Source organism: Carlito syrichta, unplaced genomic scaffold (genome assembly GCF_000164805.1).
Source record: "Carlito syrichta isolate Samal-C Ts95f unplaced genomic scaffold, Tarsius_syrichta-2.0.1 Scaffold308102, whole genome shotgun sequence".
Taxonomy (NCBI): domain Eukaryota; kingdom Metazoa; phylum Chordata; class Mammalia; order Primates; family Tarsiidae; genus Carlito; species Carlito syrichta.
This window is the reverse complement of record NW_007252198.1, coordinates 183,259-201,276: the sequence shown is the minus strand read 5'-3', so window position 1 is coordinate 201,276 and position 18,018 is coordinate 183,259. Positions and strand designations below refer to the sequence as shown.

Genomic DNA, 18,018 nt, shown 5'->3' with positions numbered 1-18,018 from the left:
TTCTTAAGGTTATAAGGGAAAATTGCTTTCAAACTGTAATTCTGTACCCAAGCAAATAAGTGTAGGGACAAAAGGAAGGGACTTCTGGTTATGTAAAGATTTAGAAAGTTTTACTACTTTATGCACTGTATTTTATTTTATTAATTTATTTTTTGAGTTGGAACCTCACTCGGTCGCCTAGACTGGAGTGCAGTGGCCGCTCCCGGCCACCGCAGCCTGGTCTGCTGGGCTCCAGCGATCCTTCTGCCTCAGCCTTCTGAGTAGCCGGATTACAGGCATGCGCTACCACACCCGACTGATTTTTTTGATTTATTGTAGAGATGAGGTCTCACTGCCCAGGTGGTCTCGAACCCACGGGCTCAGGCAATCCACTCACCTCAGCCTCCTAAAGGTGCAGGATTACAGCCTGAGCCACCGAGCCCGGCTTGCACTGTATTTGAATAGTGGGACGAGTACAAGGGAAAAGATCACATTTAAAACAGTGGCTGTGGAGATGACCTAGGAGAAGCCAACAAAGATGAAATAAGACAATGAGTTGATTCACAGGCTTGTGATGTTCTTCACCAGGTGTGGTTTTGGTCTAGTGTCAGACAAGTACTTTCCCTTGGTCCCATCATATATAATGATCACCTCATATATGTCCTAATCACAGCTCTAAAACAGAATGAAAATTCAATAAACCTTGACAATGTATAAATAAGAGTGTATATATAAATGTCTAACTTTTTATGGAGGGAGGTCAGATACCAACCAGGTGATGCAGGGTTCGTTTACTTAAAACTATACTTACTAACTATACAATTGTTTTCAGAATTTGAAATTCTGAAAACAAACCTCGAAAGTGGGTCTGGGTGGAGAAGGGAAAGAGACTCTTATTTTAGACTTTCGATATTCTTTCATGTGCAGGAAATTTAATAAAATTATAAATGGTTAGTTTTAGAGTCAAAAAATGGTGTTTTTTTTTTTTTTTGGTCAAAACTCTAAATTCATGTATCTACTTCCTACCCTCTCTCAAGATTAGTGGGTTGGAGGTCTTTTCTGCCACATGTATTGTGTGCCTAACTGGGAGAGTATATTTTCGCCCAGGAGACAGTGGAGAAGGATTATTCAAATACTGCTTCTACCACTCTTCATGAACTTACAAAGCTTTCTGGTGGTCTGCTGGGCTTGGACTGCCTGCCATACTGTGCATAGTCATAGGCAGGAAGGCTCTTATAAGTTACAGTTTATCCTTTTGGGGGAAGGACCCTACTATTTTTAGATAAGAGATTATTTAACCTGTTTTGTTATAGAACTAGATTCTTTTGTAGTATCTTTTTAAATTTACCTCATGACTGCAGTCTAGAACATGGAGGTTACTCTAGCAGGTCGTCAACTTGCATTATGACTGTAGTCGAAAGTGAAAGCAGCTGTCTGTAATCTGCTTGACAACATCACATTGAAAAATTAGTAGGTTACTCTTTTCCCTCATTCTTTTCCATTTAAATTACTTCTTTCACACAGGCCCTCTTTTATTCTGTGGCCACTTTTACCATCCTTAAATTTGATTTAACCTATAGTAGACTTACCTAAGGGGAAATAACTTCTATAAAAGGAAATTTTTAAACATGCCTTTGAAGTGTAATTACTACTAAAGTTTTTTTAATCTCCCCTATTAATTGCAGATGGGAAGTCTGCTTGAGCGATGCAGGAATCACTGGTTCTGGATAACAACAGACTTGTTCTATGTGTGCTTATAGCTGGCATTTTTATCTTCAGTTTTGACCAACGATTAAGTGAAAACAAGCTGACAGTTGAGACAACTTCTCCTTCCTGCTTCATTTTTCAGCTCTACTTATTGTCCTGGTTAGAAAAATTCCACAGAAGGATCCAATAATGGCAGTGAGGAAAATGCATTAGTAAGTGTGTGATTGTTCAGCTGGCTAAGGTCTGAGAAGTAGAAGAGGTCCAATCCTTTAATTATGATTAGATACTTTACTATTAAGACTAGTTAACTATTAAACCCTAGGAAACATTTGACCTGGTAAATTCAGTATCAAGAATAATTATAAAACTCTGATTTCTATGGAGTAATTGTTATTAAATGATACTCCTTACTAAACATGGTGAAATTTTGTCACTCTCATTCAACAAATATTTATTAAACATTTATCTGCCAATCACCAGGGCTGTTCAACTTCTTTCTAGTATGTTTTTCTAGTTGAATTTGAAGATTGTGAGACTAGGGCATAATGCCTTATTTACTCTGATCAAGTAGTTCCTAAGGTTACCAATTAAAAATATGTACTAGTTATTTAGTCTTTCTCTTTATACGAATACACTGACAAATTCATTATAGTTGAATCCTCTGTGTTTTGTACATATCTGGGAAAAAGCACTGAACACCTGTTTCAAAGTAGAACTATGACTTCTAGACCTCATACGCTTATTTATGAGTCGTGGAGTGCTGTGGAGAAATAAAATGCTATTCAGGCTTATCCAATAAAAAATAGTGGATCAGATAAGCTGCAAACCATATGTTACTACTCCATGGAGCTGCTCAGGATGGAGCTAAGTCCAGTAGCATTTGCTTACTGTGAACTTATGCCCTTTCCAGAAAACTGCTATTTCGGTCTGTGCAGTCAAACTTTATAAGAGTCAACCAGTGAAATATTATCTTCACCTCAGATTTTTGTATGCTTTTGTTAAAGTTTAGTCCATACATTTGAGTGCATCTGTGTGCCAAGCATTTCTATAGGCTCCGTTTATGTAGAGAGATAATATGATCACCTAGGAAGTTTATACTTGAGAGGATGATAAATGCAAATGAAGGTCTTCCTGTCCTGCTGGTTTGTGGGTTTAGGTCAAAATGCTGTGGTCTGAATAACACTTCATGCCAATTTAAGCAAGAATACAAAGTATTTAAAGAATCTGTTCTTAACCAGGCTCGGTGGCTCAGCCTGTAATCCCGTGCCTTTGGGAGGGTGAGGTGAGTGGATTGCCTGAGCCCGCGGGTTCGAGATCCGCCTGGGCAGCGAGACCTCATCTCTACAAAAAATCAGCCGGGCATGGTAGCGCATGCCTGTAATTCCGGCTACTCGGAAGGCTGAGGCGGAAGGATCGCCGGAGCCCAGCGGGTCGAGGCTGCGGTGGCTGGGAGCGGCCACTGCACTCCAGTCTGGGCGACAGAGTGAGACTCCAACTCAAAAAAAAAAAGTCTGTGTCTTTAAGAGAGGAAAAAAACTATGAAATGAGTGGATGTTTTGGTAGCTTCATGTGCTCTTAAGAGCACTCTGTAACTGGTATTAGTAAAGGGCACTATATAGCTGGATTCCTCTGGCTTGGAACTGAGGTCTGCCTGCCTGCCTGTTGTATAAAGAAAGAATAAAGTAGAAGGACTGAAAGTCTGTTAACCTTGCCTTTCTTTCTCTTCCCTTACTTTCCAGGACTCTGGTAATGAACATCATTATTTAAGAGTCGATATGACCTTAGGAGCCTGTGACCTGAAGAAATGATATTTCTTGAAAAGTGCTATTTGGCACATTTGTTGACTCTGAGGTGGTCTTTGGGTAAATGGCATTTCCCAATCAAACTGTTGAAGAGCCACTGTTCAGTACTTGGTTTCTGAGTTGGGCAACAAGAAAAAAGACTAGGTCTGAAATTGGATGAATAGAGCATAAAAAGCATGCCTACTATTTTGAGAAGACTAGATTAAACTTCCTAAAGGTTAGGAAAAGAGGAAAATCCCTACAGGGTCATTTCTCCCACCTGACTTCTAGAACATTTTCCCTCAGAATGTAAAAAATTTTATTCAACTCGCAAAAACTTTTCATTTAAAAATGTGATAGAATTTGTGAATACATGCTGCAGACTTTCATCTTATACTCACCAAAGCCCTGTTTATCATCCTTCCACAAACACATCTTAATTTTCAAATGAGAACACTCTAGCATTGAGATGTTATATGATTTGCTACAAATCTCAAAAGTAGTGACAGGATGGAGACTGAAACTCAGGTCTCTGGATTCTTACTCCAGTGTCGTTTTAGTCTTTGGTTGATCTTTATTACAATATATTTTGAAAAACTGCAGTCTTAATGCCTGACAGTATAGTTGTAGCTCTGGGAATTTTTCAGAGTGAATATTATAAAATGGGTAAATATGTTCACCGGAAGGTTGGCAAGCTATGGTCATATCTGGCTTCCTGCCTGTTCTTGTATGGCCCATGAGCTAAGCACTTTTAAATAACTGGAAAAAAAATCAATATTTTATAACCCATGACAGTTTTACTGAATTCAACTCTCTGTGTGTATAGAGTTTTATTGAAGCATAGCCACACCTATTTACATGTTTTCCATGGCTGCTTTCATGCTATGATGTCAGAGCTGAGTAGTTGTGTCAGAAACGCTGTGGCTAGCAAAGCCTAGATCCTGAATCAGCTGGCCCTTTACAGAAAGCTTGACCTCTGTGTTAGCCGGCTGCAGGCTCCTACTTTGACTGCTTCTAACTCTTCTTCCCAGGTCTTTCCCATGGTCTCTTATATTCCCAGGGGCAGATCATCTTCAATCACTAGGAATTTTCTTAATTATGACAAATCCATGAACAATGTTACCCCCTCTCATCAGCTATCTAAACCTCAACCCATAAGATGTAAATACTTTCTACAGAATCATGAAGCACTTGCCAGAATTTTTGCATATTTTGTTGAGGCGCTCATGTGGAGATTCATGGTTTTCCAGAGATATGTTGTCCAGACTTACCTAGGTAATCACTTTTACTTTTCCATGGTTAGTTGTCTTTCTTGCTTCCAGTGGTGCCATCCCAGGTCATTACTATTTTTTATACCAGCCTCTACCTTTTCAGCGTTCTTTATTGACTTCTGATTTACAGATAAAAGAGCCCTAAGCCCACTCCATCTCCTGTATTCTCAATATTCTCACTATCTTTACCTCCATTTTTCAGAGAAAGAACCCTCCCTCTCCAAAGCTGCTTCCTCTAGTCCACCTCTCCGTCTCATTTCCCTGGTCTTCAGGATCCTTCAGTGCTTTTCCTTTCCGTAGACTCTTTTTTTCTCTACTGTTTCCATCCTCCAGGTCTCCTTATATTCCTCAAGAAACAAGCTGTTTTCTTCTTACCTTTACAACCAAGCCTCTCTTCAAAGGCTTCTGCCTCATCTTAATTCTGCATGACCTGCTGACACTGGTTTTTCCTTATATCCTCTGTTAAATCTGCTCTTATCGGTGACTCAGTTGTCCTAGCCAGTAGCTGCTTTTTGTCCTCATCCTACAGGGCCTCTCTGCTGTCGTTGCCACTGTTAACCATAACTCCCATGTTGAAACTCTTCTGCATTAGCCTTTTCCTTTTGGGGTTCCGCCAATCCTTGAGCCTCCTGCATTCTTTTCTCTGAGTGACTCTGCTCAGCCTCCTCTACCTGATTCTCCCTCTGTCTGCTCTGAATTGTTCCTTCCTTAAGCCCCTTCTCTTTTCCTTCTGTACATTATCCTTGGGTGATTTCATCCATGTCTATGGCTTTATCTAGCATCTGTTTGTTGATGTGCTCCAAATCTTTCTCTCCAACCCCTTTTCCTGAGCTCTAACTTCATACTGGACATTAGCACATAGGCATGTCCGATAACCATTCTGAGTTCAATTCCTTTTTTTCTTTAAGCATGCTTATCTTATGTGTTCCATCTTAGTGTCTTACTGTTAGCTTGGTTTTCTCTTCTCCATTCTCTATATACATTGGTCACCAGATATTTCCATGTTAGCTCAGAGTTGGTTTATTTAATTTGTTCTCACCAGTGTTCTGCTTGTGCTTTAGTTCAGAGCCTTGTTATATCTCCTATCTGGTCTCTCAGTCATCAGTCTCTGTGCCCATTTAGTTTATCTGAATGGCTACTTATGTTATAAAATACACATCTGACCATGTTTTTCACCTTCTTAAAACCCTAACCGTACCTTGCAGAGTATACCGTAAGACTTCAGAAATGAAACCGACCAACTTCTCTAGCCCTGACTCTTCTCTTTTATTTCCTGTGCCAAACATTTGCCATTCCCTAAATGTATATTGCTCTTTCATGTCTCCGTGACTTCACATGCATTATTTCTGTCTAGAGTAGCACTGTATCCCGTGAGATAAGCTACTCAACCTGCAGGGCCATATTAAACATAGTGTGTTCTGATGAAGTGTTTGGATTCCCTCAGAAAGTTAATCAGCCCTTACTTCGTTCTGAATATACTTCTTTGTGGTACCTTTCCTGCACTTAAAATATCTCATTATACAAAGGGGGACTCCAATGCTCCCTGGAATTTATTTATAAAAAATTGTATATTCTTTCTTCTTGAAACTAGTCCTTTTAAAAGTATTCTCCTGGCAGTAGCTGGAAACTGCTGGGCGGGGGGGAGCGGCGGCACATAACATCAATAAGGGAACCTGATCTCAAACCAGGTGAAGTGGGGACTAAAGGGAGACCCAAACTTTACCTGTACAATGACCACTTATATACCTAATCCTGAATTGTACCCCACATCTTCAAAATGAAAAACTACTCTCCATTTGATGCAATGCACCTATCAAGATACTTTTTCCACTGCTCAAAACAGTTTTAGAACTCATTAATTTTGATGCCTTTTAGCGCTTCTGTTGTTTTTTAGTTTCATCTCTTTGACATTGGCAAAATGTTTCCCTTTGAGGACTTTTTCATCTAGGGAAACAAAAGTTATTTAGGATGAAATCAGGTGAATAGGGAGGGTGGGGCATGGGGGTCATACCGTTTTGGGTCAAAAACTGCTGAACACACAGCGCAGTGTGGGCAGGTGTGCTTGTAAATCACCCATTATGTGAAATAGGCAAATGTGTGAAAAGAATCTAAAAAAATAACTGAAGCCGAACACGGCCTCTCACAACATTGCTAGCTGGTACATTGATGCTGATGGGTTCCTAGAACACTAACCTAGTGGAGGAAGCCTATATTACAAGGGGTCCACCCTCTGGTGTTTCATCTTCCTTTCTTGTCTTCTGCAGTAGTTGGTCTTTAGAAACTAGAATGGGAAGGAAAGGAGAGCGATCACCATATTTTATTCATCTCAGCACCTGTGGCATCTGGTGTGCTATAGCCACAATAATGGGTACCTACTCAAATGAATAGAGACGAATTTTGAATAGCAGGTGGGAGTGTAGGAACCAGGCAGACTGCCAAGCATGATTGGGGAGCAGGGAAATACTACATGCTGTGAGCTGTGGAAGATGTTTAGGTAACTACTAGAGACTGACCTTCAGTGGTTTTTGGTATCTGGTAGTAAATGCTGAATGAAGCAATGTTGTTTGGAAATTTTGAAAGTGCGAATCATTCTAGAGCACTATCTTTTTTTTTTTTTGACTCGGGACTACTCAGGTATTGCTTATGAAGAATTAAGCGATCATTCTCCAGCTCTGCAAGGCAGAACCTGAATTAGGGAATAATGAAGGCAAATGTAGATTTGGCTGAGAAGAGAACTGTGAGCAAGGAGATGGAAAACCATGACTTATTTAGAAAACAGTCTGTGAATTTCAGTAAAACAGATCTAAAATTTGCTGTTGAGTTTTATCAGCATTATTAAAAACTAAAGAGAAAACATAGAACTGCTTTAGATTTTTTACATTTTTCCCCAACACTGTCAGAGTCATTCCACCATTGTGGAGTGATGATTTTAGGTCACCTTTGAGAGAGACATGTACTAGAATGTGGCAAATGAGATTGAGCCATGGTTTTTGCAAGCTACAGTTTTGCCATTTAGAGTTTAATTCTTTTTTTTTTTTTTTGAGTTGGAGTCTCACTCTGTTGCCCAGACTGGAGTGCAGTGACCACTCCTGGTCACCACAGCCTCGACCTGCTGGGCTCTGGCGATCCTTCCGCCTCAGCCTTCCAAGTAGCTGGAACTACAGGCACGCGCTACCACGCCCGGCTAATTTTTTGATTTATTGTAGAGATGAAGTCTCGCCAAGTTGCGTAGGCGGGTCTCGAACCCACAGGCTCAGACAATCCACTCACCTCAGCCTCCCAAAGCGCAGGGTTACAGGCTGAGCCACCGAGCCCGGCTAGAGTCTAATTCTTAAGATAAGAAAAGAGAAAAACGAATAGAAATAAACAGGATCAGGACTTGTGTTCTAGAATAACTGCCCTGATTAGAAATGTGGTCCCACTGTTAGAAGCCACTAGAAAGAGGAAGGGTACCGCCCTCTAACTCAGACCAACCCAGATGCTGCTGTATTCACAGAGTATATACAAACTCCATTAAATCACTGTTGTCTTGTAACTGTTTCTTGGATTTTGAAAAATGATAGTATTTCTAGACCATGAGGAAGTTTTGTTGCTTTCTTGCGTGGTTTACTGCCAGCTAGTGTGCTTGGTGGAATCCTTCCTTTTAACTGGGCAGTGGAGCCTTGTAGGCCTCTCAGACAGGGACTCCTGTTTAGCTAATATTGATGGACTCATCACAGGTCCTAGCCATTAATAATATAAAATGATTTAGCTGGAAACCAGAAGATTAGCAATTATTTAGAAGCATTAACAAAGACCTCCTCCCCACATATTTCTTTACTGAGCCTCTAGTTGTTTGAAATGCCTAATTAGACTAACCTTTGCCTTCAAAGATATATTATAGTTAAGCTTAGAAAATGGGACAAAGTATTTCAATATCAAGGTAGGAGGTGTAGGATACGAAAATATTAGCCAATTTGCCAACATTTTGATCTCATTCGGTGTTGAGTGCATACTGTGTGCCAGATGTATTGGGTACTGAACTAACTCTGTCATGAGAAGAAAGCGAAGTGATTGTTGTCAGAATATATTATAGCATTGCTTATTTTTGAGCTCTTAGTTTGATGCAGTACTGACCTTTTGAGGCTTATCACTAAGATAGTAACTAGATCAGTTAGTTTTTTAAATGTCATTTTGCTGTCTTAAATTTGATTTTTATCATGTTTAGTGACGTGTGTGTTTTACAAAAATTTGAATATTTACTATGAGTCTAGGCAATGATAATCAGGAATGGCAGAGTGTCCTTGTTTCTGGGAACGTTTTGTTGTCCACGGAATAATTTTCAGTGTGGGAAATTAAAGAAATTAGGTTTTCTTAAACCTATTCTATCACTTTTTGTGATTTTCTTGGTTTCATCACTGGAACATTTATCAAATCTAAGTTTTTTTGGTAATACTTGGCTTAATGGTGTACCAAAATAACTATGTTACAATTTATTTTTTAAGTCAGGCAACTTTGAAGATGTACAAAATATAAATTAATAGGCCATTAGCTACTCTCACCTTTTTTTCTGCAGAAAAATGAGGTGTCATTCCACAACTTAGCATTTTTTATTGTACTTATTTCAGTGGAAGACGCTTATTAGCAAGAGAGGCACAGGAGAAAGTTTAACCGATCAGAGTGCATTCTTAGGTAGTTTCAAAAACACTCTAGAGTTGGCCAGTTTGTAAGGGCAGTAGGGAAATGATTTGAAGTAGTTTTGAGGTCTTGTTTTTGATGAAAGTCTCTTTAATGGATGAGAGTAACACAGTTAAAATACCATGACTGACACTGCTTGGATGTGCAGGGATGTGCAGAACAGGCTCGCTGAGGGCCGTGTTGGTGGCTAGAAGTGGAACAGGTTGCCTGGTGAGAGGTGGCGAGTGTCTTGTTAGGGGAGTTGCAGTGGAACTACAGAGAGCATTCAGAAAGACGTGACCTGGGAGGCAGTTTAGCTTAAGGCATTTAGGAAAGGAAACTGTGCCAAGTATGATAAGTTTAATCACTGCGTTGTCCTGTTTGGTGCCAACTCAGTGCTACTCTAGGGGTTGGAATTAAATGACAAAAATGCACAGTCCATGCCACCTCCAAATACGAGAAGCCTTTTTCATATAGGAAGAACTTTGGAGTAGGAGTACAGATAAATTTAACTATTGTTGTTCAGAAGCTTAGCACCCATTTTCTCTTTGGCAAAGGTATCTTACTCCTTTCTCAGGTGCATTTTGGTCATCATTAAGCCTCTCAAATAATTTAACATCTTTATATGAAAAAAACCCGTTAAGTAAATTGACTGAAAGAGAAACTTGTCCTTTTGAGAAAGGTATTTTTGGTTGTTTTTTTCTTTGTAAAAATGCTTCCTGTTATGATTCTTTAGCTACACAGTGAAGAACTAGGATGCGGTGGCTTCCGGGCCTTTCCCTCTCCTCCTCCACCGCAGCCTTGGGCATGAGTGGAGCATTATTGTTTTGTTAGCTTGCCTCTACAATAATTCTGCTCCCTCTTCTTAAAAGCCTCAGTGCCAGAGAACAATGTAGAGCATTCTTTCTTGCAATAGACGCTAATTGTGTTCTTAGTTGGGATCTTGCTGTCATAGCCACAATAACTGTGTCATTGTGCAGGGAAGTTGGGTCACAGCCGTTATTGTGCAGCATAATGAGTGCTGTTTACTTGTGATGTGTTGTCGCCTGCATCTGTGGATGAGAACACGCAGTCACTATAATTTGTCTGGCGAGGGATCAAACTGGTATAAAATAACATCATCTGTTAAGCGAGTTAGCAGTCACAAGTATTGACCTTTTTTTAAAATATAGAATTTTTAATGAGAAACTTAGAATAATAGCGATTGAAGATGTGAGAACAGCTACCTAGTGTGTGTGTGTGTGTGTGTGTGTGTGTGTGTGTGTGTGTGTGTGTTGCATTATTAACCCTTAGTTTGCCGGGTATCGGGGGTCAAGCCAACCGACGTAGAAGTGAAGGCCTGGGAGCCTGTGTCTGTGCCCTGGCTCAGATCGGGGAGAGCTACTTAACCACAGGAAATCACAGGTTAGATAAGTGGCGTCAGTGAGTGGTGTCAGTTGGGAACCAGGCTTTGATGCAGCAAAATGGGTGGATTCTGAAAGCGTTATCATTGTGAATGTAATTTCCATGCCTAGTTCTTCCACCTCCATAAAGAAAATATTGTTGGAATATGTTGGTACATAAGAATTTCTGCTGAAGTTAAAGGAAACACTTTGCCCTTTTAAATCACCTTGATGATATTTTGTAAGGATCTTAAGAATCCCAGTTTTGGAGCTGATTATTTTCTTGACTGTCCACATGCTACACACAGTTCCTTTCTCTCCATCCCGCTGCCCATGTTTAAGTGCTTTTCGGCTGTTTTCTTATTAGCATTGCTCATTAAAAGTCATCAGGGGAATACATTTCAAAGCAGTCCTTTTTTATACTTGTGTTTTCAAGTTTTGTAACATTTCTCAGAAGATATAAACCAAATTATTGCTTAAAGTGAAGTTTAACCTAATTTATATTTTTAATATATTCCTTTCTGTTATATTTAGGACATATCTGAATCATTGCTTTTCAGAAAAGTAGATTTTGACAGGCGCAGTGATTTGTATCTTGTGAAGGGAGGGTAAATGATGTTTGATGTGACTTAAGTTTTTACAATTCAGGGTCTTTTTTGTGATCCCAAGGATGTAGAGGTGACAAAGGGAAGTTTTGGAGAGAAGAAATACATTAATTAGTACAGGTGAGGTATGTAAGAAAGAGACCATCTACCTATGGCAGATACAGTTCCTTTTTGTTCATTATTTTATTCAGTATCAAGATATTATCAGTAGTAATATATACCATATTACTACCTCTAAAAGTTACGTAAATAATATGTATGTTCAATGCAGGACATTTAGAAAATATAAAAAAAAAACAAGTGATCACTAGTGGTCTCTACAACTGTCATTTAAAATAGGCATTATTAAGTTTCAGCGTAGATATCCTTTTGTTGATTTGTAGACAGTTATTTCATAAACCTTGTTTCGGGCTCAAAGTCATTTAGAAATGCAGTAGTCATTTTGTTTCTCCCATAATCCAAGAACAAGTTTCCATACAATATTTTTGATCAACATTTTCTGATATTAAATGCATAGAAAAAATAATAGAACCATGAATAATTAATATTAATAAATTTCTCATGATTTCTAAAGATCACAAGTTTCCTTGAGCTTTTTTGGACACAGTTTTAAAAAATATTACAAAACACTAAACTTTTATTCAGAAATAGAAAGTAGAAAACATTTTAAATGTAGCAATTCAAAATAAATTTTCACTTTTTTGCAGGTATATTGGCCCTAATCAAAGTGAGATTGGTTTACTTTTTTAATGGATGTATAAATAGGACTCTAATTTACAAATTATTTTTACATTTTTTTCTTCAAATAAGTAGAAGATATTCTTGTGAAAAGTTGCTTTGTCTTTTTTTTTTAAAAAAATCTCTTCCCCTTTCTCCTCCTGACAAATCAACATCTGCTTGTATAGCTAACTGCTGCTGTTTTCTGCTTCTATGACAGCTAGCCGCTGGCGGAGTCTCTTCTCTTCAACTGCCTCACTGGCTTTTCCCTATAGTCCTGTTGCAAGACTCAGCCCTTATAGCAATGGCATTAATACTCCCAGCTTCTCTAAAACCTCAAATAAAGCAATACTAACACCTGAAAAAACAGGTAATATTTCAACTTCTTGACTAGCTGCTTGCTTTGTAATTCAGCCACTAAAAACAGCTTCAATATCCATCTTTCATTGAAAAGCTTGAGGGTAATCTTACCATAATGGGGAGGTTGTACTGTATGTTTACTTTGGGTAAAAAAGGCCTCGCACTCATTTGTATTCTTACACCATTGATCTGCTGCTTTCAGTTGTGTCGTATGCAGTTATGTGTTTCTAAATGTGTAATGTGCTTTTAAAATTAAATGTCTAATACAGTCTATTTTGTGTCCCAGTTCAAGATTGCAAGCATTTATATCTTGGTTTTTTTGTTAATTTTAATTTTTCTGACAGTTTTATTAAGCAGGGTTAGAAAAAATAGTCATAGTGGCTTTTTATGAGATGAAGTTCTCGTCGTTTCCTTATTTGTCTTGGCATTGGTGTGATTCCATTCCTGCAACTTTCTTCTATTTCTTCTTTGGTTCTTTTTATGTCAAGCCATTGCTTTTTTTACTTTCATGGGTGGCAGTGAGTCTACTGTAACTACTCACTGGTCTCAATTATGAAGGTTTTGTATATATTTTATGTATGTGTGTGTGCCTTTTATGTGTGATATTCTTATCCATTTATAGCACTACTGTTTGTACCCATTAAAGAATAGGCCAGATTAAATTTCAGTTTTAAAATATATAGTCAGTTACTGTTAGAGACAAGTATGTCTTATCATTAACAAAAAGTATACATGAATATATACGTTCTTATACCATACCTTTAGATGTATATTTATCTAATGGTATACAAATTTGTAGTAGTGAATTTTTTATTGTGATTAAAAAACTCATATGGGAAATTTATTCTCTGAACAAATTTTTTAGCATGCAACACAAAGTGATTTGTTTTTAATTGTGAAAATAGAATTTGAAAACAGTGAATAAATGGTTTTGTATATATGACTTATAAACACATAAAGAGGTACTTGTTATCTGACTTTTACATGATGCTAATAGGTCTTTTTTTGTGACGTGAAAAAAGTTGCTGACTCTATATATGATTTGTGAAGCATATATAGGTATCAGTTCTTTAGACTAAATAACACACATTTTCTTTGGGTTTCAGGTTACACTTCCAGGGGCTCCCCGCTCAGCCCCCAGTCATCTATTGACAGTGAGCTGAGTACTTCAGAATTGGAGGATGATTCTATCTCCATGGGATATAAATTACAGGACCTCACTGATGTTCAGATCATGGCTCGTCTGCAAGAAGAAAGTACGTTCATCTATTTTAACTGAAAAGTGAGGTTTCCGCTTGGAATAAAGGGGGTACAGGGAGGCTCAGGCATTCTCTTCAAGTAACGGGCAGACATTCTTTCTGTCATACTGTCCTACTTTTTTAGTGTAGCTGTTGTATGCTTCTCACATGCTCATGAGGTGGCAGGACATAATCTGATCCAAATACATTAGTGGACGTTGCTAGTATTGCCACTGTGGAAACAGGTTGACAGTTTCCTGAAAAACTAAACATGCAACTTCATGTGGCCCAGCACCCTGCACTCTTGAGTGTTTATTCCAGACAGCAGAAATTTGTGTTCATACAAATACCTGTAAATGAATGTTCTTGGCAGCTTTATTTGTAATAGCCCAGAACTGGAATTAGCTTAGATGTCCTTCAGTAGGTGAATGGTTACCCCACCTGTGGTACATCCATACTGTAGAGTACTACTCAGCAGTTAGTGGTGGGAGCAAACCACCGATACAACGTCTTGCGTGAAGCTCCACAGAATCCTGCTGAGTGACAGAATTGGTTGCAAGAGAGTGCATATTATATAATTCCATCTGTATAACATTTTGAGATGACAAAATTTCAGAAATGGGTGACAGATAAGTGGTTGTTGGGGGTTAAGGATAGGGCATGGGGTCTTCAGAGGGAGGTGCATGTGGTCATAAAAGGGCAAAACAAAGGATTTTTGTGATATTAGGACAGTCCGGTGTTTTGACTGGTGGTGGATGTATGAACCTGTGGGTAATAAATTGCATAGAACTTAATACTAACACGCACACATGAGTGAAACTAGGAGTATTTGAATAAGATGGGTAGATTATATCACTACCAATACCTTGGTTGTCATATTGTATAATTTTGTACAGTGTTACTATTGGGGGAAACAGGACAAAATGTAAGGTATTATTTCTTAGTACTGCATGTGAGTCTACAATTTTCTTAAAAGTTTAGTTATCTCAGGGTAAATAATTATGGAATATTAATAGAAATGGGAAAGTTTTTATCCTTAGTTAAAAAAATTACAACACATGATTCGGGAGTAAACTACTTCAAGGGCATTAATGGTCTCAAAAGGCACAATGAGACACAGATGACAGAACTGAGCAAAGCTTGTTTGGGAGTTATCTTTTCAGCCAATATAAGTAAAAACAGCCAAGTATCATTTAAGCACAGCAATTTCCTGCTCTTAGAACTAGTCAAGGCTACTATGAGAAACATGGTAATGCTTATGCAGGATTTAATAAGATACATTTTGAGGAGAAAAGTGATTATTTTATATCATTAGTGAAAGCAAACTTAAATATTCTTTCTAAAAGTATATGGCTAAAAAATTGGATATTCATTTCAGAAAAATGCCCAGGAATAGACTATATATATTTTTTTTTTGAGTTGAAGTCTCGCTCTGTCACCCAGACTAGAGTGCAGTGGCTGCTCCCGGCCACCGCAGCCTCGACCTGCTGGGCTCTTGCGATCCTTCCGCCTCAACCTTCCAAGTAGCTGGAACTACAGGTGCGCGCTACCATGCCCGGCTAATTTTTTGGTTTATTGTAGAGATGAGGTCTCACCAAGTTGCCCGGGTGGGTCTCGAACCCGCGGGCTCAGGCAATCCACTCACCTCAGCCTCCCAAAGCATGGGATTACAGGCTGAGCCACCAAGTCTGGGTAGGAATAGACTATAAATTGTGGCATTGACAATGGTTAAATGGTGGGAAACTTAAAGTTGGACTATTTTTAGGTTGTTGCCATTTAGGATGAACTAAAACTATTGAAGTATTGAGGTGTCATGTGCTTTGAAAGAGCTAATGTTAGTAACAAAAAAGAACAAAAGAGAGACAACTTTGTTGGAAAGTATTTGTACCTCAGGTTTTAAACTTTGCCTTTGACTCCGAAAGTTGGGATGGAGAGTAGAATGACTTCCTACTTGGGCAGAAATTTAATGATTTAAATTGTTCTAAGTCAAACTATTGGTAATTATGATGAATATTTCTTTGAAAGTTCTCTTCCTCAATATCTCCTGTTTTAAAAAGGGATCTTTTGAGGAAATTGATAGATATTGATGGATAAACTGTAGAAGGAGTATTTAGTCTTCATGGGAATTGGGGCAATCTTGTTACAAAACAATATATTCGATATCTGTTTGGCAGATAAATGTGTTTATTGTCTTGGGATTTAATAAAATCTCTTTGAATAATTTGTTTCTTACAAATTCTTACCATAGCATTTGATTTATTTTAATTTAATGTTAGTGAGATTAGAATACCTCATAAGAATACCATTTGTTGTTATTTTATAGGCCTCAGGCAAGATTATGCCTCTACTTCAGCATCTGTGTCGAGGCACAGTTCCAGTGTGTCACTGAGTTCAGGAAAAAAAGGGACATGTAGTGATCAAGAATATGACCGATACAGTCTGGAGGATGAAGAGGAATTCGATCATCTGCCACCACCTCAGCCTCGTCTTCCAAGGTGTTCACCTTTCCAAAGAGGGATTCCCCATTCACAGACTTTCTCAAGCATTCGGGAGTGTAGGAGGAGCCCCAGTTCCCAATATTTTCCCTCAAATAATTACCAGCAGCAACAGTATTATTCACCTCAAGCCCAAACTACAGATCAGCAACCAAATAGGTCCAATGGAGGTAGGTTATATGTCTTTCTGGTATTTGTTATACTTTGGTATTTTATATGTGGTCAAGAAATGGTTTTAAGGTTAATATAGATAATTGGTAAATGTTTCCCAGATTTGTTGAGTTCTTCCCTACGGACCTTATCAGTTTGATGTACATTTACATCTGTAATCGACAAGCTTCTGATTACACATCCCAGATTCATAGATTTACAGTTTCAAGAAAATGTGCATGACACTGCTGGCTCAGAATGGGTTATAAATGTGCAGCATCTTTATGTTGTTGCAGGCACAGCTGTAGGACAGGCAGAGTTGTGCAAGCCAAGCAGTTTGTGATTGAGCCCCATAGAGTCAAAGGCTCTGAGTTGTGTTGTCCTTCAGCTTTTGTGCAACCTTCGGTCTCTTACTGCCTGTTTCTAGCACAGAGCGATGGTAAGCATAGATGGTGATGCTTGGAGAGGATGCTGCTCCGGCACCTCCAGATTTAGGGAAATTTGGGGTGTGTCATTCCCTGCGATCTCCTGACATCTAGAATTAAGATATGTCTAGCAGTAGGAAGATGGAGACTGAGAATTGGTGTGGTAGTGGGAAGCTGACTGTCCTGTCTGCAGGGCAGGTTGGTGTCTGTGTCGTTCTTTTTGTATTGCCCTCTTCATCATTTATCTTTCTCACTCCCAAGAATTCACCTCCTTAACTTCCAGGAACTATGGGGAAGCAGTTGTGTAATAGTCTAAGCCTGGTGCATTTTTGCACTAATAAACAGCCAGACCCTCACAAATTTCAAATATTGTGGAAACCAGGCCACTTAAAAATAATTCATAATTATACAGTAATACCTCTTAATTATTATATATTATCAGTTCTTAAAGTTGGTCCCGGAAGTGATCAAACAGTGTTTAAAAATATTGCTAGGCCAAATGCAAATTGTATTAGTGATCAGCTGTTTTCACATTTTAGTTTTTAACCCTTTCTTCCCTGCATTTGCATCATTCATACTCATTGAGATCATTTGGAAAATATTTAAAACTTTATAGTCATAATTTCTGTCATTTCTATTTCCTTCAGATTTCAAGTTTAAAAGAGTTGCTAAAAAATGTCATAGTGACTTACTATATTATAGCTCATGTTATCAGAAAGGTGGTGTGTTCCGTGAGCTGAGTAGAAGTCATCGCATCCCATTAAAATTGAGTGACAAGGCACCTGGAGTTGTTTCTCTAAAGGTTTTGTTCTCAAGTGTTTAGAACATCATAGTCAAGTTGTCAAGCAGATGCTAGCCCTGCATCTTAATTACTATTGTCAATGGGATCCATTTCCTCCACCCCACTGTTTTTTGTACTTTAGAAAAGTGGTATTCACTTTCATCAAACACCACTTTGGAAAGGATTAGGTTTCCCTGAAACCTGTGCTGTGATATTCCTCGTAGGAAAGTAGAGACATGTCATCATTTAGATCCCTTTGTGGTAGTTTTATTTTTCCTAAAATAAAACTGGTCTGGTTTCCACAATACAAAGAAAAAATTGAACACAAAGGTAGGTTTCTGGAACAACTATAAAATATGGACAAAATAATATCTATCTCTGCAATATCTATGAGATAATGCCTCTCTCTTAGAAATGTTAGGTATAATTTCACATCAAACCACCTGGTACATATTCTCTCAACCTAAGTAT

The 18,018-nt window shown here is 38.5% G+C and overlaps 1 protein-coding gene across 2 annotated transcripts in view; it reads left to right on the top strand.

Moving 5' to 3' along the window:
- Positions 1 to 18,018, top strand: part of SLAIN1 (SLAIN motif family member 1) — a 55,883-nt gene that overhangs the window by 24,755 nt on the left and 13,110 nt on the right. The window contains exons 3-5 of one of the 2 annotated variants that reach the window (XM_008064913.2): positions 12,319 to 12,468; positions 13,565 to 13,714; positions 16,020 to 16,361. In XM_008064913.2, the coding sequence (XP_008063104.1) occupies positions 12,319 to 12,468; positions 13,565 to 13,714; positions 16,020 to 16,361 (642 nt within the window). The remainder of the gene's footprint in view (positions 1 to 12,318; positions 12,469 to 13,564; positions 13,715 to 16,019; positions 16,362 to 18,018) is intronic. The other variant, XM_008064914.2, reaches the window with a different exon arrangement.